The sequence below is a fragment of the Tamandua tetradactyla genome, chromosome 10 (genome assembly GCF_023851605.1).
Source record: "Tamandua tetradactyla isolate mTamTet1 chromosome 10, mTamTet1.pri, whole genome shotgun sequence".
Classification (NCBI taxonomy): domain Eukaryota; kingdom Metazoa; phylum Chordata; class Mammalia; order Pilosa; family Myrmecophagidae; genus Tamandua; species Tamandua tetradactyla.
The window spans coordinates 51,754,234-51,781,870 of record NC_135336.1 but is presented as its reverse complement, the minus strand read 5'-3'; the positions used below and the strand labels follow the sequence as shown (position 1 = coordinate 51,781,870).

The 27,637-nt window shown below is 35.9% G+C and overlaps 2 protein-coding genes across 2 annotated transcripts in view; both read left to right on the top strand.

Moving 5' to 3' along the window:
* Nucleotides 1-27,637, top strand: part of LOC143647666 (olfactory receptor 5K1-like) — a 180,421-nt gene that overhangs the window by 34,506 nt on the left and 118,278 nt on the right.
* LOC143647667 (olfactory receptor 5K1-like) lies at nucleotides 9,227-10,186 on the top strand. The gene has a single exon (XM_077117487.1). The coding sequence runs from the start codon at nucleotides 9,227-9,229 to the stop codon at nucleotides 10,184-10,186; it is 960 nt and encodes a 319-aa protein (XP_076973602.1).

Here is a 27,637-nt window from a genome sequence, read left to right as displayed (position 1 = left end):
TAATAGTATTGATTCACGGATAGTTATTTCATAATTTGACTTATAATCCAAGACCACAGTGTTTTTAGTTGCTCACATTGTTCCCTGCCTTGGCCATTAGGAGCTTTTTTCATTTTTCTGCTGTGTTCTTTTGGCATACCCCTATCATTTCGTGTAATTTTTAATTCTTTTTGCTCGTACCGCCTAACATTCTGGCATTACAGTATGCTCTAGGCTTATCTTGTGTGTTTTCATCCTCAATTCTAGATTCAGTCATTTTTTCATGGTCTTGGTTCCTTTGATTAGGGAATGGTATGAAACACCAAGATTGGTATGATAGATAGCTTTCTAGCTACAGGATTAACATTGATCCCAGGCAATCTCAGGTAACAGAGTAAGGTGATCTTCATGGGTTTCAGTTGCTTTGCATGTGCATCAGCAATTGGTATTGTCATTTTTTTTTTTTTGGATTTTAGCCAGTTTAGCAGATATCTCATTATTGTTTTAATTTGAAATCTCTTAATGACAAATGATGTTCAATATCTCTTTACATAGTTATTTGACATCAGTATATCTCTTCTTTTGGGAGGACCCTGTTAAGATCATTTGCCAATTTTAAAATTCTGTGTTCATCTCATGCCAGAGTTTATTAGCACTGCTAGTATTATCATGGAAACTTTGGGATTTTTCTATACAAAGGATCATACCATGTGAGAATTGAGATGCTTTCACTTCTTCTTTTACAACTTGTTTGCCTTTTATTTCTCTTCTTACCTTTTTCCTCTAGCTAGAATGGACAGCAATATATTGAATAGCAGTGGTTGAAGTGCACAGTCGTGTCTTGTTCCTGATCTTAGGGAGAATGTTTTCAGTCTCTCACGGTTGATGATGTTAGCTGTGAGTATCTCATGAGTGATTTTTTATCTTTTTTAAGGAGAATCATTTCTATTCCTAGTTTCTGACTGTTTTTTAAAATTATCATGAAATACTATTAGATTTTGTCAATTTCCTTTTCTGCTATCAATTGCTGATCATGCGTTTTTTTTTCTGATTCATTCTATTGATGCTTTTATTACATTGATTGATTTTCTTATGTTGAACCACTATTGCATCCTGGGTAAATCCCAACTGGTCATGGTCTCTAATCTATAATATGCTGTTGTATTTGATTTGTTAGTATTTTGTTGAGGATTTTTACTTCTATACTAACAAGGGACATTTGTCTGTAACTTTCTTTTCTTGTCCTGCATTATATGGCTTTGAATCAGGTTGATTCTGGCTTCATAGAATAAGTCAGGAAAAATTTTTTCTACTTCAGATTATTAGAAGAGTTTATGAATAATTGATGTTAATTTTTCTTTTCTTTGTATGATTGGTAGAATTAGCCAGAGACGCCATCTGGTCCTTGACTTCTTTTCTGGGTGTCTTTTGAATACCATTTCAATCTATTCATCTATACTTTGAGATCTATTTCTTCTTAAGTCAGTTTGGGTAAGTTGTGTGTTTCTAAGAATTTTCAGTTTCATCCTGATTATCTTATTTGTTGGCAAACAATTGTTCATTGTACTGTCTTATAATCCTTTTAATTATTGAGTGGTTAATAGTAATGTCTCTACTTTCATTTTTCACCTTGGCTTTTACATCTTCTTTTTTCATCAATCTAGCTAAAGTTTTAAAATTCTATTGATCTTTAATAAGAAGCTATGTTTGCTTTCAATGGTTCTCTCAATTGTTTTCTATTTTCAATTTCATTTAATCTTCTGTTTAATCTTTATTATTTCCTTTCTTTTACTAACTTTAGGTTTAAATTGCTTTTCTTTTTCAAGTTCCTTAAGGTTTTAAGAAACTTTATTGATTTGGCATATTTCTTCTTTTTAAAAGTATGCATTTACATGTATTAATGTCCTTTAATGAGCTGACTTTCTCTCATCACATACATGTTGTTAAGTAATGTTTTCATTTTTGATTCATCTCTAAGAATGTTCTATTTTCCTTTTGATTGTTTCTTAGGCCCGGTGGTTGTTTATGAACGTGTTGTTTAATTTACATATGTATATGAATCTTTTTGTTTTATTCTACCATTGATTTCAGGTCCATTCCATCCCGGTTGGAGAAGATGCCTTCTGTGATTTGTGTGTGACCTAAGTCACTTGTTTTGTGGCCTAACGTGGCCTATGGTAGAGGATGATCCCCATGCAATTCATAAGAATATATATTCTGCTGCTGATGTTCTATATATGGCAGTTAGGTCAAGTAGGTCTGAAGTATTGTTCAAGTCTTCTGTTTGCTTATGAATTTTCTGTGTAGATGACCTACCTATTATCGAAAATGGTATACTGAAGTCTCCATATATTATTATAGAACAATTATTATTATAGCATTTTCCCTGTTCAATTATGTCAGTGTTTACTTCTTGTATTTTGCGACTCTGTTATTCAATGAAAGGAAATTTGTTTGTGTCATACATATATACATCCTTGATAGTTTGACTCTTCTATTGATATACAATATCCTTTATTATCCATTGTAACAGCTTTTGTCAGTAAATACATTTTTACTTAGTCTTTAGCTTTAAGTATAATGTGATTCTTACTGTACTCCCAGGTAAAAACTTTTCTCTCTGAATACCAGGACCTTTCAATCCATACAGCTCAGGAATGTGAGAAGAGAAAGTACAAATTCCCCACATGGGTCATGTGGTAAGTTCTTGGGCCCATGTATTCAACCTTCTAAGGACATTTCATCATACAATGTTCATTGATTTTTTTGATGTATTGCACTGTGGATGATGAAGCCCCTTCATCCTTCTCCAAGAAGAAAACACAATTTTATCTTCTAAAGGCTATTACATCAATTTTTGAAGGCATCTGGATGATGTGAATATGTTAGAACCAGTAGACCAGTCGTGAATATCACACGTCCTTTGCTGTAAATAGGCATCTTAGATCAGGGCAATGTTAAGCATACTCTGTCAGCCCTAAGATAGTTACTCCCTGAGGCCTTATTATAGGAAAAACAACCCATATCTGCATTAGACGGTGACAGTTAAACTGAATTTATCCTTCATTCAGGGTAGGAATAGTAACAACTTTCACCTAGGGGTTGAATATTCTCTTTGAATAATTTTGCTTAATTGAGAACTCCATAGTGGTCTTTGTTGCTGGGAAGTTGGACATCTGGCTGCAATAGTAGTTGATATCAGTTTTGAAAAGCAGGAGCTCATGCTGTTACACATGTGCATGCTTCCATCTGAGTGTTATTCATGTGCCAGTTGAACCAGCACTGGGTGACAGATGAAGGAAGCTGGATGTTCACAACTGACTCTGTCATTCTGTATACTTGATCTTTAGTGTTTATTCCTTGGGAAATGTACTCTTGTGGACATTATAATGTGACGTAAAGCTCTCTGTCTTTCATATCCACTCCAATAGATCCATCTGTCTGCTTCTTTCACAGATCCCCTGGTCCCTTACCTTGAAATCTTCCTCCAGGCCACTGACAAACATCCAAACTACTTACCTCATCCTGAATCTATGTATACTTACTTTGGACCACATCTCTTCTATAAAATGGAAATGGATATGTGCACTGTCTAAAAGGAGGATTTTCCCTTATTGATGATTTTCAAGGGCACCCTGAGTAAAGCTAAATTTGGCAGAACATCATTTTTGCTAGTTCCTATATACAAACCTGGCCAAACGAGAAGCAAAATGACCTTTTCCTCCTCTGTCATTAGGTCATAAGGGAAATTCTGAGATTGCCGAAGTATTACCTGAGGCAGGGATGTCAGGGCACCAAGGTAAATGACTGGGGATATGGTTCACTTATTCGTAGATGACTGTATTTTCTGGCCCAGGCCATTCTTAATCTTAGATGTATAACTTTCATTTTTATATGCAATGCTTTTTGGCCTTGTGTAACTTACACTTTGTTAGTCTGACATAGTGTAGCTCATTAATCACATTTTTAGCCTGATGTTCTATTGTTCTCCATTGCTCAATTTCTTGGCTCTAGCATTGTTTATCGTACATAGTGGAGTTATTATTTGCATAGTTATTTTATCTCTGCTGAAGACTCTGTTCCAAAACCATGTGGTTCCACAAGGTTCCAAAACTTTGTGATTTAGCTATTGGAGCTTTCTATAACTTTCCAGAAACTTCACATCTCTTTAATGATATGAAGAAAAAACAGGGTAAAAAAGTGAGAGAGCAATTGGAGTGAACAGAAAATAGGAGAATAATCTCAGTAATTCATATATGGGTCTAAATAACATTAGCAGAATTATTACGGAAAGATTTGTAGGATTTGGGAACAGAGTTGCTCACAGATTGAAGAATCCGTGATGCTGGCTGATCCCATCACAACTTTTAGTCTCTACTCCACCAAATCTTAAAGATGTTTCCTAAACCATATTTAAACTATTTCCTCAGCACTGGGATAAAACCACCTGACTGTTTTCTGTTCATTTTAGATATTAATTTTTTAAAATAAATGCATACATACATATGTACATATATACAAACATATATATATATTAATATTTGGACAGAGACTTTAGATTGGTGTTTAGATTATGAAAAAATTAACCAGCTTTGACTATGGAATTTGCATGATTAACATCTTCAGTTAATACCTCTTAATGCAACATTTAATAAGAAAAGATAGCCTTGTAAAGAAAAGCTAGATTTCTTCTGAAACATCCTAACAAGATTTAAAAATGTTTCCTCTTTTCCTAAGTATTGGAAAACTAAGAATAATGGGAAGTTTACTATTATTTATTAATTTATAAGCTATATATTTTAGAAAATCTTAGAAATACCAAGAAAACAGAAAAATGGTAGGAATAAGTCAATTCAGATAAAGGGCACCTACATTTAAAAAAACAGTATGCTTTGAATAATTTTCTTTGTAGTGTTTTCTTCAAGGTTCATAATCTCAATTTGAAGATATCTCAATTTGAAGATATCTAAGACATGACTTGCTGTTGTTGGTAGGATACTAAAGACAAATACACTTCCCTTAGTTGATTGGAGTAGACAACGGATATGAATCATTCTGCCTTTTCCTTGTTATTTTAGAGGTCTTTAAAAGATGTATGTCAAACTGACGTCCACAGCGGCTGGACCGTCACTTTCCCACTAGCTGTGAACAGGTGTTCCAATTTCTCCACATCCTCTCCAACATTTATAGTTTCCTGTTTGTTTAATAGCAACCATTCTTATGGGTGTGAGGTGATATCTCACTGTCGTCTTAATTTGCATCTCCCTTATAGCCAATGAAGATGAGCAGCTCTTCATAAAAGTGTCTATTCATATCCTCTCTCCATTTCATAACTGCATTTTTTTGTTCTTTTGTGGTGAGCTGTGTAATTTCTTTATGTACACAGGATATCAAGCCTTTATCCAATATGTGGTTTCCAAATATTTTTCTCCCATTCAGTTGGCTGCCTCTTTACCTTTTTAACAAAGTCCTTTGAGGCACAGAAACTCTTGATCTTAAGGAGTTCCCATTTTCTATTTTTCTTTCACAGCTTGTGCTTTAGGTGTAAAGTTTAAAAGCTACCTCCCATTACTAGATCTTGAAGCGGTTTCCCTGTATTTTTTTTTCAAGAAGTTTTATGGTACTGGCTCTTATACGTAGGTCTTTAATTCATTTTGAATTAATTTTTGTGTAGGGTGTAAGGTAGGGGTCCTTTTTCATTCTTTTGACTGCTGATATCTAGTTTTCCCATGTCCATTTACTGAAAAGACTATTCTGTGCCAGTTCAGTAGATTTGGGGGCCTTGTTGAAGATCAAATGTCCAAAAATTTGGTGGGCAATCTCTGCACTTTTGATTCTATTCCATTGCTCAGTCCTTCTATCTTTGTGCCAGTACTGGGCTTTAAAGTAAGTTTTAAAGTCAAGAAGTGATAGTCTCCCCACTTCATTCTTCTTTTATAGGATTTATGTAGCTATTCAAGGTCTCTTTCCCTTTCATATAAATATGATAACCAGCTTTTCTAAGTCTTCAAAGTAGGTTGTTGTGATTTTGATTGGTAGTGCATTAAACCTGTAGGTCAGTTTGAGTAGAATTGACATCCTGATGACAATCACCTTCCTATCCATGAACATGGAATGTGTTATATCTGTTTAGGTCAATTTTATTCCTTTCAGCATTTTTTTTTTTTGTTATTTTCTGTGTATAAGTCCTTGACATCCTGGTTGTTACTTTGAATGAAATTTTTTTCCTTAGTTGTCATCTCAGATAGGCCATTCTTGTGCATAGAAATATTACTGATTTTTGTACATTAACCTTGTATCCCACCACTTTGCTGAATCTGTTTATTCACTCAAGTACCTTTACTGTAGATATCTCAGGGTTTTCTAAGTAAAGGATCATGTCATCTGCAAATAGTGAAAGTTTACTTCTTCCTTTCCTATTTGGATGCCTTTTATTTCTTTCTCCTGCTTTATCATTCCAGCTAGGACTTCTAATACAATGTTGAATAATAGTGGTGATAATGGGCATCCTTGTCTTGTTCCTGACCTTAAGGGGAATGCTTTCAATTTCTCACCATTAAGTGTGATGCTGGCTCTGGGTTTTTCATAGATGCCCTTTATGATATTCAGAAAGTTTCTTTCGATTCCTAAATATTCAGTTGTCTGATCACCTGGCTATACAAATACTTGGTATATACCCAGAAGAGTTAAGGGCAGCAATACGAACAGACATTTACATATTGATGCTCATAGCAGCACAATTCACAATTGCCAAGAGATGGAAACAGTCCAGGTGCCCACGAATAGATGAGTGGATAAACAAAACATGGTATATTCATATGAAGGAATATAATACAGCAGTTAGACAAAGTGATGTTCTGAAACATATGAACATAGATGAATCTTGAAAACATAATGCTGAATGAAATAAGTTTAGACACAAAAGGACAGGTACTGTATAATTTTGTTATTATGAGTGATAAAGCCTCCAGTGTTTTGGAGCAGTGTTGTGGAGATGAGAGAATGGTAGCCTATGACAAACTCTGCGGCGTGTTCTGTAGCTTTTGTTGAAGTGTGCTTTGAAAATTATTGCTTTTTTCTTTCTTTGCTTTATTTATGTGTATTTTACAACTACTAAAAATGGTAAGAAAATATATACAGGCAACTATAGTAATATTAGATAAAATAAATTCCTGAAATAAAAAATTTGAAAATATTTAGTAACTTGGCCACAACTATAGCAATGTTGATATTTATGATAACTTTCTGCTTGATATTTTGAGAATGCACAGAGTTTTGATAGTTAACAAATGGTTTTAAAGCTAGTGTTTAATATTTAGAATCTAAGGAACTCTGATATCTATATTTGTGGATTTTTTTCCTTCCTTACTTTAATTTTAAATTGGTTTATGAAACATATTGTTCTAAAAGACTTTACAGTGATTATTTAGAAATTTATTTAAATATGCCTATGGATAAATTATCTAAGATACACATTTAGGTGATTAAGATTTTCATATGTTAATTGTAAAAACATTTGTGTCTTCATATTTTTCTGAAATCAGGAAAGTATTTAGTAACATAGGTTATTACTATAGCAACGTAAATATTTGTAATAACTTTCTACTTGATATTTTGAGAACATTCACAGTTAGGGTCTAATATTTAGAATTAAAGACACTTTGTTATCTGAATTTGTAGATTTGTTTTCCTTATTAGCTTAATTTTAAATTGTTTTATGAAGCTTACTGTGCAAACACAGGTTTACAATGAGCATTTGGAGACTTCACTTAAATATGCCTATGTTTAAGCTAGCTAAGCTATCCACTTTCGGTGGTTCTAAGTGTATTATCTGTTTTCTCAAATAAAAATATTTTAAGAAGATACATATCATGATTGATCTCAAATGTCTTAATCTAATAAGGAAATTGAACATGGATGTATAAATCAGATTAATGTAGATTATACTAGTTTTCTTTGGATATATAAAATTTTCAAATTTGATGGCTTGAAAAAAAAGAGTTAAGTGTGGTCTGGAGTATTTAGTTAAAATTTTGTTAAGTGGCATTATATGCAAACTATGCCTCAAATAATTTATAGAAATAATTTTGATATTTGGCCAAAAACAATGGAGTAGCATGGTGGGAATCAGTGTTTATAGAAACATGTGTGGAACTTGGGGGAGAGGGAGGAAGAAGCAGAGCATTGAGTGATGAGTGAGAAAGCTGGAAAGGCTATTGGTGAATGTGGGAAATGAAGATACAGAGAACTTTAAATGGCACCCTATGGAATTTGAATTTATCTTAAAGGGGCCAAAGTTTAGAGTTTCTCTGGAAGTAGAATATTGTTTATGTCAATATTGGGATATTATGGCCACTGGACTCCAGTAAAGATAAATAGATCTAGAAATGATCACAGGAATGTGAGCTTAATTAGTAATCAAATAATATATTTTATATCTATAAAATATCATACTTTGTACACCATTTTTAAGATATGGTGGCCATAAACCTAATTCTTAGAACTTTGAGGAGACCTTTAAACCAAGATATATGTAAAATAAATGGATACAAATATTTTATTTGCAAGTAGTCTCAGAGAATTTGTTCTGCACAGGCAAGAAAAAGTTCTACAATCAGTTGATATAAATTTGAGTTGATATATGCAAATTACTTATTAAACAAATATGTGTATACTTATTTCTCAAGTTTCCAAGACAAGTTTCATTAATGAACAATCCCCACCTTCATTCTTAGTACTCTTTATGCACTTCCTAAGACATATAAATTAACATATCTAGTCTACACAATTTTCGAACATAATTCCAATGAGTTAGTAAATGAAAAATATTTTCTTAGTGGAAAGGTACATACACAGGACAATTGCTTTTTAACTATACAGATAAGGATATTCAAAACAAAAACAAACAATGAAATTGTTTGGAAATACTGAATCAAATATAGGTACCCTAGATTTGTACACCATCCTTGCATATATTCACCCAGCAAAGCTTTACTATGGTAGGACTCTCTTTGCAATTATCAAAATATTCCTATATATCCTGACCTCAGAGCTTGAGGTCATAGAGCTGAAGTTTAGGCAAATAATTTCCTCTAGAAGTATGTGTGCCTGTATTTGAAAGACAATAGAGGATGACTGAAGAAGTCTCTCTGCCTGTTGCATAAAAGGGAATTTATAGGGAAATAAGACCCACTCCAAATTAGAATCTTATTTCTTCATAATTCCTGTCTCAACAGAAAAGGTGGAGATGACCGAAGTTAACCACTCAATGACAACAGAATTTATCCTCACAGGATTTACAGATCGACCAGAGCTGAAGTCCCTTCTGTTTGTGATATTCTTTGCCATGTATCTGATCACTATGGTGGGGAATCTTGGTTTGGTTTCATTGATTTATATGGAGCGTCGTCTTCACACACCAATGTACATCTTTCTGGGCAACCTCGCTCTGATGGATGCCTGCTGTTCTTGTGCCATTACACCCAAGATGTTAGGGAACTTCTTTTCAGAAGACAGAATGATTTCCCTTTATGAATGCATGGCACAATTTTATTTTCTCTGTCTTGCTGAAACTACAGATTGCTTTCTTCTGGCAGCTATGGCTTATGATCGATATGTGGCAATATGTAGCCCACTGCAGTACCACACCAAGATGTCAAAGAAACTCTGCATTCAAATGCTCACAGGGGCCTACATAGCTGGAAACTTGCATCCCATGATTCATGTAGGACTACTATTTAGGTTAACATTCTGTGGTTCTCATCAAATCAATCACTTTTTTTGTGATGTTTTTCCATTATACAGTCTTTCCTGTGTTGACCCCTATATCAATGAACTGATGTTACTTATCTTTGCAGGGTCAATTCAAGTCTTTACTATTACCATAGTTGTAATCACTTATCTCTGCATCCTTTACACTATTTTCAAAATGAAATCCAAAGAAGGAAGAGGCAAAGCTTTATCGACTTGTGCATCCCACTTTCTCTCTGTTTCAATATTCTATGGTTCTCTTCTTTTTGTGTATGGTCAACCAAGTTCAGTTAAAGAAGAAGATAAAGATATAGTTGTTGCTATTTTTTATACCCTAGTAGTTCCTTTACTGAACCCTTTTATTTATAGTCTGAGAAATAAGGAGGTAATAAATGTTATGAAAAGAATTATGAAAAGTAAACCTCATAACATTCTGAAACCAATGAGGCCCCTGTAGCAAACTGATTTAGCATGATAAAAATGTTTGTCAAAGTCAGGGAGATGAGGAGAAAATAGAAAATCATCATTTTAATGTGTAATAAGAACTCAGCAACATATAATTTTGTATAAGTCAAATAATGTACAAATGGATGTATAAGTTCAGAATAGAGGTTTTCCAGTGACGTATTTCAAAATGAAAGCTAGTAGAGTCCATCAGAATGAGAGAGTGATTACTCATGAGGTCACAAATTGTGACAGAAAGTAATTAGTTACAATGCTCAACAAACTCAACAAATGTTAACAATAGAAGGCAGTATACATCTTTAATACTGTTTACAGATATATGGAATCCCTAATCTTAAAAAGTCAGACACATTCTAAGTCTCCAATATTAATCACTTATTAGCTAAAACATCTATCAAAAGTACACTGAATTGTTGAATTTTAATCTGTTTTATTTATGCTCTAGTGACTATCTTTGAATATGGAGTCATGTGCAATGTGTATTCTCAAATTAATAATACTTTCATCTTTAGTCTTAAATATTTATACTCTCAATCTCTCTGAAAGAATAACTTTACAATGAACATTTCTTGATCTGTAGTTGAAAATGATACTACTTACATTGAAATCCTCATGGATATAAATATTTTCACATCGTTTAATTCATTGTCCATGATGTATGACAGTAAAATTCCCGAATATACCTCTCAATTCAATGGTTTGTTGCTTTGATGTCATTATTTCTTTTGCTTATCATTAAGAGTACAGGTACCCTATACTGCTTCAATGTGAAAGCTTGTTATATTTATTTCAACAGTAGAAATAGCGTGATGTTGTGCAAACATCTGAACAAAATATTTTTATTGAGTACATAAAAGTACAAATTAAAAGAAAAATTACTTAGTAATTGTTTTACTTTCAAAATGTACCCATGTCTTTAGTCATAGTTTTTAATTTTTAAAATATCCTTTGTTATCAAGAACCTATACTTATTCATTATTAAAAATCAGAAAATAAAACAAAAATAGAAATCATGTATTCCCATCATACAGAAATTGGGCAGCAACAATTTGGTGTATTTCCTTTCAGATTGTTTTCACTGCACATTTAAGCAAATGCATAATTTTTCAAGTTAGATCATAGTGTACAAACTGTTTTTGAAACTTGCCTTTTTGTTAAAGATTCCATTTCAGTAACATTTCATTTCATTTAATCCCTTGAAACATTCACATTGACATACATGTCCCCAACTTAATATTTGCAGCTGGTTGTTTCAAACCGAAGGCCAGTCCAGGACCACACACCGTTAACGCTTGTAATGTGTCTTGAGTGTTTATTAATCTAGCAAGTCACATTTTTTTTAAATGAAAATTACTCCCCCAGTAAAATAACCCAGATATCCAGGGGCATGCCCCACTTTCCCCATTTGAATGGTTTACTTTAGATTCTTGATCTGCAATGAGGTGTGATAAAAAATTAAATTTGATGAGGGTGATTTGAGCACTTCTTTTAGCTTCTCCGTTCTAGAGGACGCCAAGGTGATCAGGCCTGGGGAGCATCCATCCTGGCCCTCATCAGGGAAAAGGTGAAGTTCCTGTGCCACATGTCACTATACGTGGATGCTGAGTATGTGGAGATCTGCTGGTTCCAGAGCCAGGCCTTTGATGTGGTCCAGCTGTACCAGGAACATCAGGACCTGTTTGGCTAGCAGATGGCAGAGTTCCAGAACAGGACCAAACCCCTCAAGGATGAGACTGGTGATGACATCATGACTTTGGAACTCCAAAGCATCTGCCCCTCTGATGAGGGCCTGTGTGGATGCCACTTCCTCTCAAGCCACTTCTCTGTTGAAGCTACTTGGCAGGTGGAGGTGGTAGGTGCATGACCAGGCCAAGCCCCAGCACAGAAGAGGAGGTAGGTTAGTTTGGATAGAGCTGCATTGCTCAAGAGTAGTATAGAACCACAGAGAAAGGGGACCTGTCCCTAATTTTAAAAAGAAGAATTAAAAACTGAGGGAAAGCTATATCAGAAAATGGACAAAATAAATGAACAGTTCATAAAAAAATATGAACTTATGAAAAGATTACTTCTACTATTCATGAAAGAAAAGCAGATTAAAGCTACACTGAGTTACAATATATTACCTATAAGATTAGCAAAATTCAAATGTTCAACCATGCACTCTATAGGTGAATCTATAGGGAAGTGGACATTCTCATTTCTTGTTGGTGGAGCTCAAAATTGACAAGCTCCAGGGGGAGGAATTTGATAATAAGCAATAGGACTACCTAGGCATCTATCTTTTGGCACATTAATCTCACCTCTGGGAATTTACTTTGAAGATACAAGAAGCACCTCCAATAAGATGGAAAAAGCACTATGCATCAGTTTTATGTTTGTGGCATTATTTGTAATTATAAAATGTTAGAAACTAACTAAATGCCCAAGCTTAGGAGCCAAGTATGGAGTACAATCCAGTTGAAAATATGAGAAGCTCTTTGAACTCATGCAGAATGATTTCTAGGATACATTTTTAAGAGAAAAAAGCAAGATGCAAAAGAAGTTTTATAGTATGTAAACTTTGGGGTATGAAAGAAGGAGAAACATGGCAAAAAGAAACATGGAAGGATGAATTAGAAGCTAATGAAGTTGGTTACCTAATGGGAGGTAAAATGGGATGGAAAGGAGAGACAAGGGCATGGGGCGACCCTGAATATGTATTTTATGAAATATTGACATTTGAATCATATTAATGATTTTGGTGCTGTTTTTCTTGGTTTAAACAACAGGAATCTATTGGCTTCACCTCAAATAATGTCAACTTCAAATATCCCATTTCCAAATGGGTTCACACTCATAGTTAGAACTTGAACATGTCTTTATGGAGGACATGTGTGTGCTGGTTTGAAATTGTTATGTACCCCAAAAAGCCATGCTCTTTTAATCCAATCTGGTGGGTGCAGGCTTATTGTGGGTGGGATCTTTGGATTAGGCTGTTTCCATGGAGATGTGGTGAATCCGTTCAAGGTAGGTCTTAATTGCTTCACTGGAGTCTTAAAGAGTTCACAGAGAGACAGAAAGAGATAGAAGTTTAGAAAGGAGGCCAATGGAACCAGGAGCTGAAAGCAATGACCCCAAGAAAATGGGCCAGCAGACATTACTATGCGCCTTCCCATGTGACAGAGAAACCCCATATGGGATCAGTCTTTCTTCAGCGAGAGTATCTTCTTGTTGATACCCTAATTTGGACATTTTCATGCTTTTAGAACTGTAAATTTGTAATTTAGAACCCCCTTTTGTAAAAGTCAATCCATTCCTAGTATATTGCATTCTGGTAGCAAACCAGAACCAAAATAATGATTTAATCTATAACAAGGCATAAGTGAGGAGTAGGGACCAGGGGAGTAACCAACAAGGAAAGAGAGGGATAGTCCCTATATGTCTGTATCATAAAAATTCAGTTGTGTTTGGCCATCTTATACCATGGTTTAAGAAGCAGAGAGAAAAGACGTGCAGAAAGAGAAGACTGAAGCAGAGATATAGAGACAGGAGACAGTAAAAACACTGCTCCCTGCAGTCCAGGAGCCACACCCAGGTCCAGGTGGCTGAGTGATGTAGGGAAGTTCTTCTCTCTGCTTAAGCCATGTCAGAAGTTTCCTTTTATTTTTGTATCAGAGCAGTAGCTTATAGAGAGTCATTGAGGGCAGGCACTGTGTGTGTTCTATACCACTGGCACCTAGTAAAAACTTTTTAAATGTTACTTCTTACTTTTTGATTAGAGAAATTGTGAGTTTACCAAACAATCATGCATAAAATATAGGTTTGCCATACACAACCTCTCCATCAACACCTTGAATAAATGTGGAGCATTTATTACTACTATTAATGATACTATTTTTATATTTGTGCTATATTTTTAACAATAACTACTTTTGTTACAATTGATAAGTTTATTAAAATAGTTGTCATCCATTGCTTACATTAGCTTATTTTTCCCATATCACTCTCTATTATTATCACCTTGTATTGGTATCATACAATTGTTATTACCCTTGAAAGAACATGCTTATATATTATCTGCTACAGTATGGTTCACTGTGTTGTAGAGTTCTATCTTTTAATTTTTATTCTCATAATATATACACCTAAGTTTCTTTATTTGATCACATTCACCTATATAGTTCACTGTTGTTGATTACACTCACAATAATGTGTTACCATCACCACCACCCATTTCCAAACTTTTACAATCAGCCTAAATAGAAATTCTGTACAAGTTAACAACTGCCCATTCTTTAACCCCAGTCAATCTTCTGGTAACTTACATTTTAGATTCTAACTCTATAAACTTGCTTATTTATGATTAGTTCCTAACAGTGAGCTCACAATATTTGTGCTTTTGTTTCTGGCTTATTTCAGTCAACAAGTTTGCTCTATGTTATGGCATGCATCAGAACTTCATTCCTTCTTACAGCTGAATAATATTCCTTCACATGTGTATACCACATTTTATTTATCCATTCATCAATTAATGGACATTTGGGTTGCTTCCATCTTTTGAATAATGCTGTGCCAGCTTGAAAGAGTTATGTACCCCAGAAAGACCAGGTTTTAATTCTGATCCAATTCTATGGGAGTAGTCATTTCTTTTAATCTTGATCCAATACTGTAAGTTGGAAACTTTTAATTAGCTTATTTCCACAGAGATTTGATACACCCAGTTGTGGGTGTGACTTTTGATTAAATAGAGATGTGATTCCAATCATTCCAGGTGGGTCTTGATTAGTTTACTGGAATTGTTTAAAAGAAGAAATATTTTGGAGAGAGTCAAAAATGACAGAGCTAGCACAGATGCTGACACTTGGAAGACAGAGACATGGATGTTTGGAGATACTTGGAGACCAGCAGACATCACCATGCATTTTAAACAAAGCAGAACCTAGAGAGAGCCAAGGGAAGCCAAGAGATGAAAGCCAGCCCAGAGAAGCAAAGTGAGGAGCCTTGACAGGAACAGAGGCTGAAAGCAGTGGAGCCCAGGAGAAAGGGACCAGCAGATGACAGACGTGTGACTTCCCAGCTGACAGCTGTTCCAGATCCATTGGCCTTTCTTGAATTGAGGTATCTTTCCATAGAGGCCTTAGTTTGGACATTTTCATGGCTGAGAATTGTAAACTTGTAACTTATTAAATTCCCTTTCTAAAAGCCATTCCATTTCTGGTATATTGCAATCCAACAGCTAACAAATTAATGCCATGTTTAATATTAGTTTGCAAATATCTTTTTAAATCCTTGCTTTCAGTTATTCTAGGTATATGCCTAATATCATAAAGGTGTAGCACCATTTTACATTGTCAGCTGCATTGAATGAGAATTCCCATTTCTCCAAATCATCTCAAGTACTTGAAATTTCTGTTTTTTAAAATAGTGTCCATTCTAGTACATGTGGGATGATATCTCATTGTGGTTTTAATTTTGCATTTCCTTATACTTAATGATGCTGAACATCTTTTCCTGTGCTTTTTTTAGGCATTTGTTTTTGATGCTTACCTGTCAGGTGGATAGGACAGATTTTATTGTTTTTATTTTACAAGTAAAGAAATACAGGGCCCATTTTTACATTTGGACACACTGCTGGTAGAGAAATTAAAATTGCTTACTATGAACGTACCATCTCCTAGACACTAAATTATAACTTTCATGTATATTACCAAGTGTTAGGCATTATTTTTCATGATTGTGGAATACAAATGCACACTTTGAAATATGGAATAACTTACTGTAGTTCATCTAGGTTGCTTGCAAAAAAGGCTGAGATTTGGTTAATACTGTGTTTATCTTCTAGCATTTTACAGTTCTATTCACAGGAAATTAATCAAGCTTAACTTTATAATGTTTACAATCTAATAAGGATATTGAACATATATTTATGAATAAAAAGGAATGCAAGTTATTCACAAGCAATTTTAAATTTTGTTGAGTATATTATAACATCTTGGGAGTTCAGGCAATAAGGATGAGTCCAGCATGTTAAAGAATGGAAATATTTTGATATTTGGGGGAAAACAGGAATAACATCACAAGAAGAGTCAATGTTTATGTAAATGAGTTTGACATTTAGTTGAAGGATAAGGTAAGTGAACAATGGATAGACAATAAAAAGCTGGCAAACCTGATAGTGAGAGCTACTGGAATTTGAATTTATCTTAGAAGCATTAAATATTGAAGTTTCCCTGGGAACACAGTAATATGATTGAAGTCTTCATGGGGGCACAATTCAGAAAATTGATCTGGCATTTGATTGGAGAGAGAGACTGCAAGCAATAAAACTAGCCATAATAGTTCACATAATATGTGAAAGAGATAATAGGAGAGACACTAGGAAAGGAGATAGGTGCATAGATATAAGCACAGGTTAAAGAACAACTAGCAAACTAATTTTGGGATAATAAAATAAATAATAAGTAGCAAATTGTAACTTTTGGATAATAAAAACTTTTTCTGTTGAGTATCTAAGATGTTACATTTGGTATCACATCAGCAATATTTAATAAAGTACCTGACATATTTGGGCGTTTTCCGAATAGAAATATAAAATAATGTGATTTATGCATCTTTGTTTACTAGTGTATCTTGTTTTTCCTGAAAAGTTCTTGTTTATGTCTTTTGCCTAGTTTTTCACTGAGCCTTATGTTTTTCTTGCTATTTATATATATGGTTTGCATCAAAAACCTATTGCAGGGGGGTGCAAGGGTAGTTCAGTGGTAAAATTCTCACCTCCCATGCAGGAGACCCAGGTTTGATTCCTGGTCCATGCACTTCCCAAAAACAAACACCCTCTCCAAGAAAAAAAACCCTCAAAAATACAACAAATGATGCTACAATAAGACCCTGCCATACAGCATACAAAAAAAAAAGCTATTGCACTTTTATTTGCAGATGTGGTTCATTTTTTCTCACTAATTGTCTTGTCTTCTGATTTTGCTAATGATGTTTTATGATGTACATAAATTATATTTTTAAAGCATTCATATATACTGGACATTCCCTTTGTAAAATCTCCAATTCTCTTGCTGTTTAGAAACTTCTTATTTTGAAATCTTATAATCATTGACATTTTCAGATCCTTCCATTTTTCCCTCATATAGTTAATAGCAACATTGTAACATTCTTGTAATAGTGGTAAAAAAAAGGCATTATACCACAGCTAACTATCAATAATATGGGAATATAAGAGATGCCCACATCTTTTGCTTCAGAAGAATTGAGAATGCTTTCATATTAACTGCAGTGGTGAATGCCTAACTGTGTTAGTCAGGGTTCTATAGAGAAACAGAACCAGCAGAAGAAATCTGTAAATATGGGATTTAAAAAGGTGTCTCATGCAACCATGGGAATGCAAGAGTGAAAAATCTGTATGGCAGGCTGTGAAGCTGTCAGCTCTGATGAAAAATCTGGATGAACTCCAGAGGAGAAACTCTTTTGCTGAAGAAGCAGTAAAAAACTCTCTCTTTTTTCTTAAAAGCCCTCAGATGATTGGATTATTTCTTTGTGGGAGGCATGTCTTAGTAGATAGCAGATATAATCAGCCACAGATGCAATCAACTGACTGATGACTTAATATACCAGCCTTTTAGTTTAAAAATCAACCGCAAAATATTCTTATAGCAATGGTCAGACCAGTGCTTGCCTGACCAGATAACTGGGCATAAACATTTGGTCAAGTTGACATCAGAACCCAACCATCACAAAGCTATGTGATTGTACAAAGAACCATTGATAGTATACATAGGATGGATTGTACAGTGTGTGGATAAATCTGTTAAAAAATAATAGAGGCAGATAAGAGGTATAAGATGTTTTGGGTTTTCTTTTTATTTATATATTTCTTTTTTTTCTGTTTTTGAGTAATGAAAATGTTCTAAAGTTGATTGTGGTGATAAGTGCACAAATATGTGATCTTGTAAGGCATTGATTATACACTTTGTATTGATAAAATGGTGAATATATCTCAATAGAATTACATTAAAATAAGAAGAAATAGAAGATTTCAACAAAGCCAAAGCCAGCTTGGAATAGAAGAATGAAGTTGGAGAACTTGCACTTCCCAATTTTCATTTGTTGCAAAGCCATAGTAATCAAAACAGTATGGTGCTAGCACAAGGAGAGACAACCTACACATTAGGAGAAAATATTTGAAAACCACATAGCCAATAAGGTTTTAATATCCAGAATATGGAAAGGAATTCTACAATACAGCAATTAAAAGACAAAACACTTTTTAAAAATGGGCAAAATAATTGGCTAGATATTTCTCCAAATAAGCTATTCAAACGGTCAAAACACACATGAATAGATATGTAAGGTCATTCGTTATAAGAGAATTGCAAATCAAAATCACATTGAGAGGGTGGTGGTATGGTGGCTCAGTGGCAGAATTCTCACCTGCCAAGCCAGAGACCCAAGTTCTATTCCTGATGCCTGCCCATGCAAAAAAAAAAAAAAAAGAGACTGAAAAACCACATAGAGATACCATTTAACACCCACTAGAATGGCTACCATTAAATGAACAGAAAATTCGAATTGTTGGAGAGGATGGAGAGAAGTAGGAACACTCATTCTTTGCTGGTGAAAGACAAAAATTATGCAGCCACTGTGGAAAACAGTTTGGTGGTTCCTCAGAAATCTAAGTATAGAACTATATGCCTATGATCTGACAATCCAACTACTAGGTCCATACAAAAATGAATAAAAAGTAGGTGCTTGAACTGATATTTTCACACAATGATCTTCATAATGGGATTATTCACAATTGCCAAAGGATGGAAACAATCCAAGTTTCTATCAATTTATGTGGATAAATAAAATGTGGTATGTACATACAATGGAATATTATTCAGTCATAAAAAAGAAAACAATCCCAAATCATGCAACAACAGAATGAACCTTGAAGACATCATGTTGAGTTAAATAAGCCAGACACAGAAGGACAAGTATTGTTTGACATCATTGATATGAAATAATTAGAGCCAGCAATTTCACAGTCAAAATCTAGAATTCAGATTACCAGGGAATGAGGTGGGGAAGAGAATTGGGAGTTAATGCTTAAATTGGACAGAGTTCCTCTTTTGAGTAATGGAAATATTTCGGTAATAGATGGTGGTTATGATAGCACAACATTGTAAATGCAAATAATAAGTCTGAAATATATATTTGAATGTGGTTAAAGGGAAAATTTAAGTTGAATATGTGTTAATAGAATAAAAATTAAAACAAACAAACAGGACGGTACAGCACAGTGATTCCTACTAAAAGTAATGGACTAAGAGTAATACAGACCCACAGACAGAGGGGAATTATGCTCCATGACAGACCACACCCTAAAGGATTTTGATGAGACTTTGCATTAAATATTATTTTAAAAATATCTTATGGATTTTTGGAATATTGTGATGGACTGCACATATTTTGCATAAAGAAAGAATATGTGTTTTTGAAGTCCAGAGGGTGGAGTGTGGTAGTTTGAAGCTGTATGTATCCCATCAAAACATGTTCTTACTCTGTCCATTCCTTTAGTGTGACCCATTCTAAGTAGGACCTTTTGATGAGGTTACTTCAGTTTAAATGGTGCAGCTCACCTTAATCATGATAGGTCTTAATCCTCTTTCCTGGAGTTCTTTATAAGCAGAATGAAATTCAAATAGAGAAAAATTCACGGAAAGCTTATATTGATGAAACCCAGAAGAGAACAGGAAACCCAGGAGAGGCCACCATGTGCCTGCCATGTGACAAACTGAGGACCAAGTTTGTCAGCCCCAGAATGGCATAGTCTTTGAAGAGAAAGCATCACCTTGATGATGCTTTCATTTACGACTTTCTTTTAGCCTCAATACCATAAGATAATAAATTCTCATTACATAATCCAACCTATTGCATGGCATTTTCTTGGTCAACCCAAGAAGCTAAAACAATTATAAAAATGTTCTTCCATGAATTGTAACAAATGTACCATATTAATGCAAGATGTTAATGGGGTGTTGTATAGGAATTTAGTATATATGCATAATTTAAACCTAAAACTTTCTAATACATAATAAAAAGAAACAAACAAAAAAAGGAAAATAATCAATTTCATTGCCTCTACTATATATATATATATATATATATATATATATATATATATATATACATATATATATATATATATATATATAGTATTTCATGATACTTTAATTTCACTTGTTACATGTGGGTCATTACTTGATATACTTAAGTAAAATGTATTTCTTACTATAGGTCATGCTCAAAAAGTTGGAAGACAAGTATTCTATGACAACAAATAAATTCTAAGACTTATCAAGAAGCGAAGCATAATTTTAAGTCTTAGGATTTGGCAAAGGAAGAAGAAAATATTTTTTACCAATAACTGACTTCTCCTTTGCCATTGAGTTTTTGTTGAAGTTTATAAGTGTGTGCACTGGTTTGAAGGGATGTATGTCCCCTAGAAAAGCCATGTTTTAATCTAAATTCCATTTCCTAAAGGCGGAATGATCCCTATTCAATACTGCATGCTTGAAACTGTAATTAGATCATCTCCTTAGAGATGTGATATAATCGAGAGTGGTTGATAAACTGGATTAGGTGATGACATGTCTCCACCCATTTGGGTGGGTCTTGATTAGTTTCTGAAGTCCTATAAAAGAGGAAACATTTTGGAGAATAAGTGATTCAGAGAGAGCAGAGAAGAATGACATAGTCTCAAGAAGCAGAGAGCCCACAAGCCATGTACATTTTTCTTAGAATGAAAGTAATAACATTGATACTACAAATAGTATCAAAAATTTCAAGGAAATTTTGGAATATCTAAAATATGTATTCAATAGTACACTGCTATAACTAGTCTACAGCATAGATTTTGAAAAATACTGTTCTGTTTTGATTGCCTGCTTGAGTGTTTTGCATGAATCCTAGTTATCTTGTTTCTTTGAACAGTTTTCCAAGCAGTAGAAGTTTATTGTAAAATTACAAGAAAAATGTACATGTACGCACACACACACACATACACACACATAAATCAAGAAGAGAAACTACGAGTTCTTTTAAATCTTCAGGTTAAGACAATAAATGCACTTTTCATAATAATGAGAATTTTTATTATGTTGTTAGTATTTCAATGGTGTGGTTTAAATTAGCAGTGTCTCAGACAACTGGGTGAATTTGACAATATGGTAACATCATTTACATCTAAATATCCACTAAATAATACATAAGTGTTTTCACAGTTTCTTTTTATATGAATCAGCAGAATATCTTGTCCAAAATGTGGACTTTGCACAGGTTTATATTTTACTTCTCTTTCAATATCACACTTGGATGACAAAAATGATGTAAAAAAATTGAGTAAATCTTTAATATAGGTGGGAGTGAGCTCATAGGTGAGAGTGGACTAGAGATTTGGGTGAATTTCTAGAAGCCATAAAAATGGGACTGTACTGAAGAACAAACATGAATAAAAAATATATATATATATATATCATCCATGTATAACATATATACATATATTTTGTTAACAATGCTAATCCATTAGGAGGTACTGAAGAGAGATATGAGTTAATCAGCGCTGTCTTGAAGAAGAATAATCTGTCCACTGTGTTTGGGAAATAAGACTATCAGCTGTATATCGGTGACAAGAAACTAGAGTTTTTCAAAAACACAGGGATGGGTAGTGTTTTAGTTTGTAATGCTGCTGGAATGCAATATGCCAGGAATAGATTGGCTTTTATAAAGGGGGTTTACTAAGTTACAAATTTATAGTTCTAAGGTTATTGAAATGTCCAACTAAGGCATCCAGAGAAAGATACCTTTACTCTGAAGAAAGGGCTGGATGGCATTTGGGTTTCTTTTATCACATAGAAAGTACAAGGCTGGTATCTACTGGTCCTTTATTAGCTTCTCTGGGGCAAACACTGAATTTCTCCTCTTAGCTTTCTTTGGCTTTCTCCAGGTTCTGGCTTTTCAGTATGGTGGGTCCTTGCTTGGCAACTCATGGAAAGGCACATAGCAATGTCTGCTGGGCTTTGCATCTTCTGTATCTCTAAAAGTCTGCATCTATGTTGGCTCTGGTTCCTGTCTAAGTTCTGGTGGTTCTCTCAGCTCCTGGTTGTCTTCTGAGGCTTCTGAATTTCCAAACATCTGTGTCTGCACTTGAGGTTTCTCCAAAATGTTTCCCCTTTTAAAGGACTCCAGTAAGAAAATCAAGACACACCTTAAATGGGGAAGGTCACATCTCCATCTAATCAAAAGATCACACTCATAATTGAGTATGTTATGTCTCTAAGGAAATAATCTAATCATCAAGTTTCCTCCCTGAACAGCAGGTCTGCCCTCACAAAGTTGGATTAAGAAAAGAACATGGCTTTTCTAGGGTACATAACAAATGAGCACAGTAGTTTTATGGTTTGGGATCTCAGTGCTATCTCTAGGAATATGTGTGGATTTTAGTGTCCAGAGCTGAAAAGTAGGGTGTGAACCTAAAGATAAATGACTCATTATACTTAAAGAGTATGGAGTGTGGAGAAAGCTAATTTTCAGAGGTCTACAGCTTTCAAGCATGTGCTCATTTTCATGTCTTCCCAGTCATCCACTGGGCATTGTAATATCAGATCATCTTAATATTATTTGAATTTTGGTAACATGCAACCAAATTCTTTGGTTTTCAACAACACACTCCAACAATATTTATGTGTTATTGATTTCTATATCTTACTAGTTTTTCTTAAATTCTGGGAAACCTGATATTGTGCCAGGTCTCCTTTTTGATCTACCTCATGCTTCAACTTTAATTTTAACTTCTATCGAACCTATTGGACTTTGCATTATTGAAAATTTTCAGAAGACCCAACAACATGCAAATGCAACAGTATAGGGCATTAGAAAGTATATGTACAGTGAGAGACAGCACATCTTTTCTTGGATCTCATGTATACCCCCTGAGCTGACAGCAACCTCTTACAGTCATCCCTGTGCTTACTGTCTTGGCTCACTTCACATTGTTTTTATCATTGAATTTCCACTTAGGTTTATTAGAAGTAAATTCCTACAAGAATTGAATGTCAACATTTCTCAGGAAATTAGAATAAAAGATCTTTTGATGGTGTTTTAGTTAGGGTTATCTAGAGAAACAGAATGAACAGGGAACAGTCACAATTATAAAATTTATAAAAGTGTCTCACTTGTCCACAGGAACACAGAGTCCAAAATTTGCAGTGCAGGTTGTGAAGCTGAGGGTCTGGATGAACTCCACAGGAGAGGCTCACCAGCCGAAGCAGGAAGAGAACTTGTCTCTTCTGAATCCTCCTTAAAAGGCTTCCCATTGATTAGATTAAGCATCACTCATTGCAGAAGACACTCCCCTTTGGCTGATTACAAATGGAATCAGCTGTGGATGCAGCTGACATGATCATGATCTAATTCTATGAAATGTCATCATTGCAATACACAGGCCAGCATTTGCCCAACCAGACAAACAGGCACCACAACTTGGCCAAGTTGACAAATGAACCTGACCATGACAGTTCACCCCTTGTCACCTTGGCAGCTATATATATCACCTTAAACCATACCCAATTTCCAAATAAAAACAATAAAACACATTTTATCTTTTACCTAACAATACTCAAGTGTCCTGCATATAACTGGAAACACATTGAATCTCTCCAGAATAGGGCAAAAACCCTTGGGCATTATTCATTCTTAAACTTGATATCTTACAACTTAAATAGTATAACATGAACAAAATAGCATTACAGTCCTCATTTCTGTAACAGATCATGTGGTCAAAGTTCATATTTATCACTACCTTCTTCCACTACCATTCCATGTTCCCTTTACCCTCAGCAAGCACTTCAGCTGGCCGTGGTTCTTTGCCTGGTGGGGTGACCCAAACCTTCATTCCTGAAGTTTCAGAGCCATTGATAGTCCTGCCTGGATTGGGTTGTTGCAGTTTTCCATTGATTTTAATCACAGGGCATGGTAGTACTAAAGGATGCCCTAGGGGATCTCCTATATTCCAAGAAAACTTTTCTTTACCCCTATTACATAGTTGCAGTCCTACTTCCCCCTGATAGTCAGGTTTAATGACCTCAGACAATAATGTAATTCCCTTCTTGACTAGATGATCCAATGGCATAAGTAGCCGAAAGTGACCAGGTGGCAATCTTAACTTCCAGGTCAATGGAATCATCATTGCTTTTCTTGAAGGAAGCACTCCCCATTTTGGAGCTAAAACCTGTAGACCAACAGAGCTCAGGGTCACAGGGACAGGAAGCAAAAATTTTCCTAGTGGATCACTAGGGGTAATAGTGAGTGGTACCACTCCTATTTCCACACTTTGGTTCCTGGACCCATGAATCTTGGCTATGGGAGACACAGCATCATGCAGGAGATGCTGATTCAGAGCATATACAGCTTCCTGGAGAACATTACCCCAGCCTTTCAAGGTATTGCCACCTAGTTGGCACCATAATTGATTTTTCAAAAGGCCATTCCACTATTCTATCAATCCAGCTGCTTCTGGATGATGGGGAACATGGTAAGACAGAGAATTCCATGAGCATGTGCCCATTCCCACACTTCATTTGCTTTGAAGTCTGTTCCTTGATCAGAAGCAATGTTATGTGGAATACCATGATGATGGATAAGGCATTCTGCAAGCCCACGGATGATAGTTTTGGCAGAAGCATTGTGTGCAGGGAAAGCAAACCCATATTCAGAGTATGTGTCTATTCCAGTTAGAACAAGTTGCTGCCCCTTCCATGAAGGGAGTGGCCCAATGTAATCAACCTGCCACCATGTAGCTGGCTGGTCACCTCGGGGAATAGTGCCATATCGGGGGCTGAGTGTGGGTCTCTGCTGTAGGCAGATTGGGCACTCATCAGTGGCTGTAGCCAAGTCAGCCTTGGTGAGTGGAAGTCCATGTTGTTGAGCCCAAGCATAACCTCCATCCATAGCACCATAACCACTTTGTTCATGAGCCCATTGGGCAATGACAGGAGTTGCTGGGGAAAGAGACTGACTGGTATCCACAGAATGGGTCATCTTATCCACTTGATTATTAAAACCTTCCTCTGCTGAAGTCACCCTCTGGTGTGCATTCACATCAGCCACAAATATGTTCATGTTTTTAGCCCACTCATATACTATTTCCCCAGAACTCTTTGTCACCAATTTTCCAATTATGGTCTTTCTAAGTCCCTGACCATCCAGCCAAACCATTAGCAGCAGCCCATGTGTCAGTATACAAACATACCTCTGGCCGGTTTTCCTTCCAAGCAAAATGAACAACCAGGTACATCATCGAAGTTCTGCCCACTGGAAGGATTTCCCCTCATCATTGTCCTTTAAGGACACCCCAGAGAGGGGTTGTAGTGTTGCAGCTGTCCACTTTCAGGTGGTACCTGCATATTGTGCTGAACCATCTGTAAACCAGGCCTGAGTTTCTCTTCCTCAGTCAATTCACTGTAAGGAATTCCCAAGAGGCCATAGCTCTGGCCTAGGAAAGAGGGGAATGTGGAAAGAGTAGAGACCATGAGCATTTGGGCCACTTCTTCATGTAACTTACTTGTGCTTTCAGGACCTGCTCTGACCCTATCTCGTATATACCATTTCCATTTTACAATAGAGTGCTGCTGTGCATGCCCAACTTTATGGCTTGGTGGGTCAGACAACACCCAGCTCATGATAGGCAATTCAGGTCTCATGGTAACTTGGTGGCCCATAGTTAAGCGTTCAGTCTTTACTAAGGCCCAGTAGCAGGCCAAAAGCTGTTTCTCAAAAGGAAAGTAGTTATCTGCAGCAGATGGTAAGGCTTTGCTCCAAAATCCTAAGGGTCTGTGTTGTGATTCTCCTATAGAGGCCTGTCAAAGGCTCCAGACAGCATCTCTATTTGCCACTGACACTTCCAGCACCATTGGATCTGCTGAATCATACAGTCCAAGTGGCAGAGCAGCCTTCACAGTAGTCTGGATCTGTCGCACAGCCTCCTCTTGTTCAGGTCCCCACTCAAAATTAGCAGCTTTTCTGGTCACTCAACAAATGGGCCAGAGTAGCACACCCAAATGAAGAATATGTTGTGGCCAAAATCTGAATAGACCAACTAGATGTTGTGCCTCTGTTTTGGTCATAGGAGGGCCAGATGCAGCAACTTCTCCTCCACCTTAGAAGGGATATCCTGACATGCCTCACACCACTGGACACCTAGAAATTTCACTGAGGTGGAAGGCCCCTGTATTTTTGTTGGATTTATCTCCCATCCTCTGACATGCAAATGCCTTACCAGTAAGTATAGAGTAGTTGCTACTTCCTGCTCACTAGGTCCAATCAACATAGTATCATCAATATAATGGACGAGTGTGATATCTTGTGGGAGGAAGAAATGATTGAGGTCCCTGCAGACAAATTATGACATAGGGCTGTAGAGTTGATATACCCCTGAGGTAGAACAGTGAAAGTATATTGCTGACATGCCAGCTGAAAACAAACTGTTTCTGGTGGTCTTTACTAATAGCTATTGAGAAAAAAGCATTTGCCAGATTAATAGCTGCATACCAGGTACCAGGGGATGTATTGATTTGCTCAAGCAATGATACCACATCTGGAACAGCAGCTGCAATTGGAGTTACCACCTGGTTAAGTTTACGATAATCCACTGTCATCGTCCAAGGCCCATCTGTTTTTTGCATAGGCCAAATAGGAGAGTTGAATGGGGATGTGGTGGGAATCACCACCCCTGCATCCTTCAAGTCCTTAAGAGTGGCAGTAGTCTCTGCAATCCCTCCAAGAATCTGATATTGCTTCTGATTTACTATTTTGCTAGGTAGGCGCAGTTCTAATTGCTTCCACTTGGCTTTTCCCACCACAGTAGCCCTCACTACACAAGTTAGAGAGTCAATGTGGGGATTCTGCCAGTTGCTCAGGAACTGGGAAAATAACTACAGAATGGGTCTGGGGGCCCAATGGACCCACTGTGAGATGGGCCTGAGCTCAAACTCCATCAATCACCTGGCCTCCATAAGCCCCTACTCTGACTGGTGGACCAGAGAGACATTTTTGGTCCCCTGGAATTAATGTCACTTCTGAACCAGTGTCTAATAATCCCTGAAATATCTGATCATTTCCTCTTCCCCAATGCAGATTTACCATGGTAAAAGGCCATTGGTTTCCTTGGGGAAGGCTTGGAGGAAGATTAACAGTATAAATTTGTAGCAGTGTAACATGGTTCCCCTGCAAAGGGACCTGGCCTCCCCTTCATTCAAGGGGCTCTGGGTCTGTAAACTGTCTCAAGGCTGGAAATTGATTAAGCGGCCATGACTCTGTGCTTTTGTAATTCAGGTTAGACTTCATTCACTTGACCTAGAACTCTTTTGTTTATACAGCTTGAAGAAGAATTAAGTAGACTGCCCTTCCATTG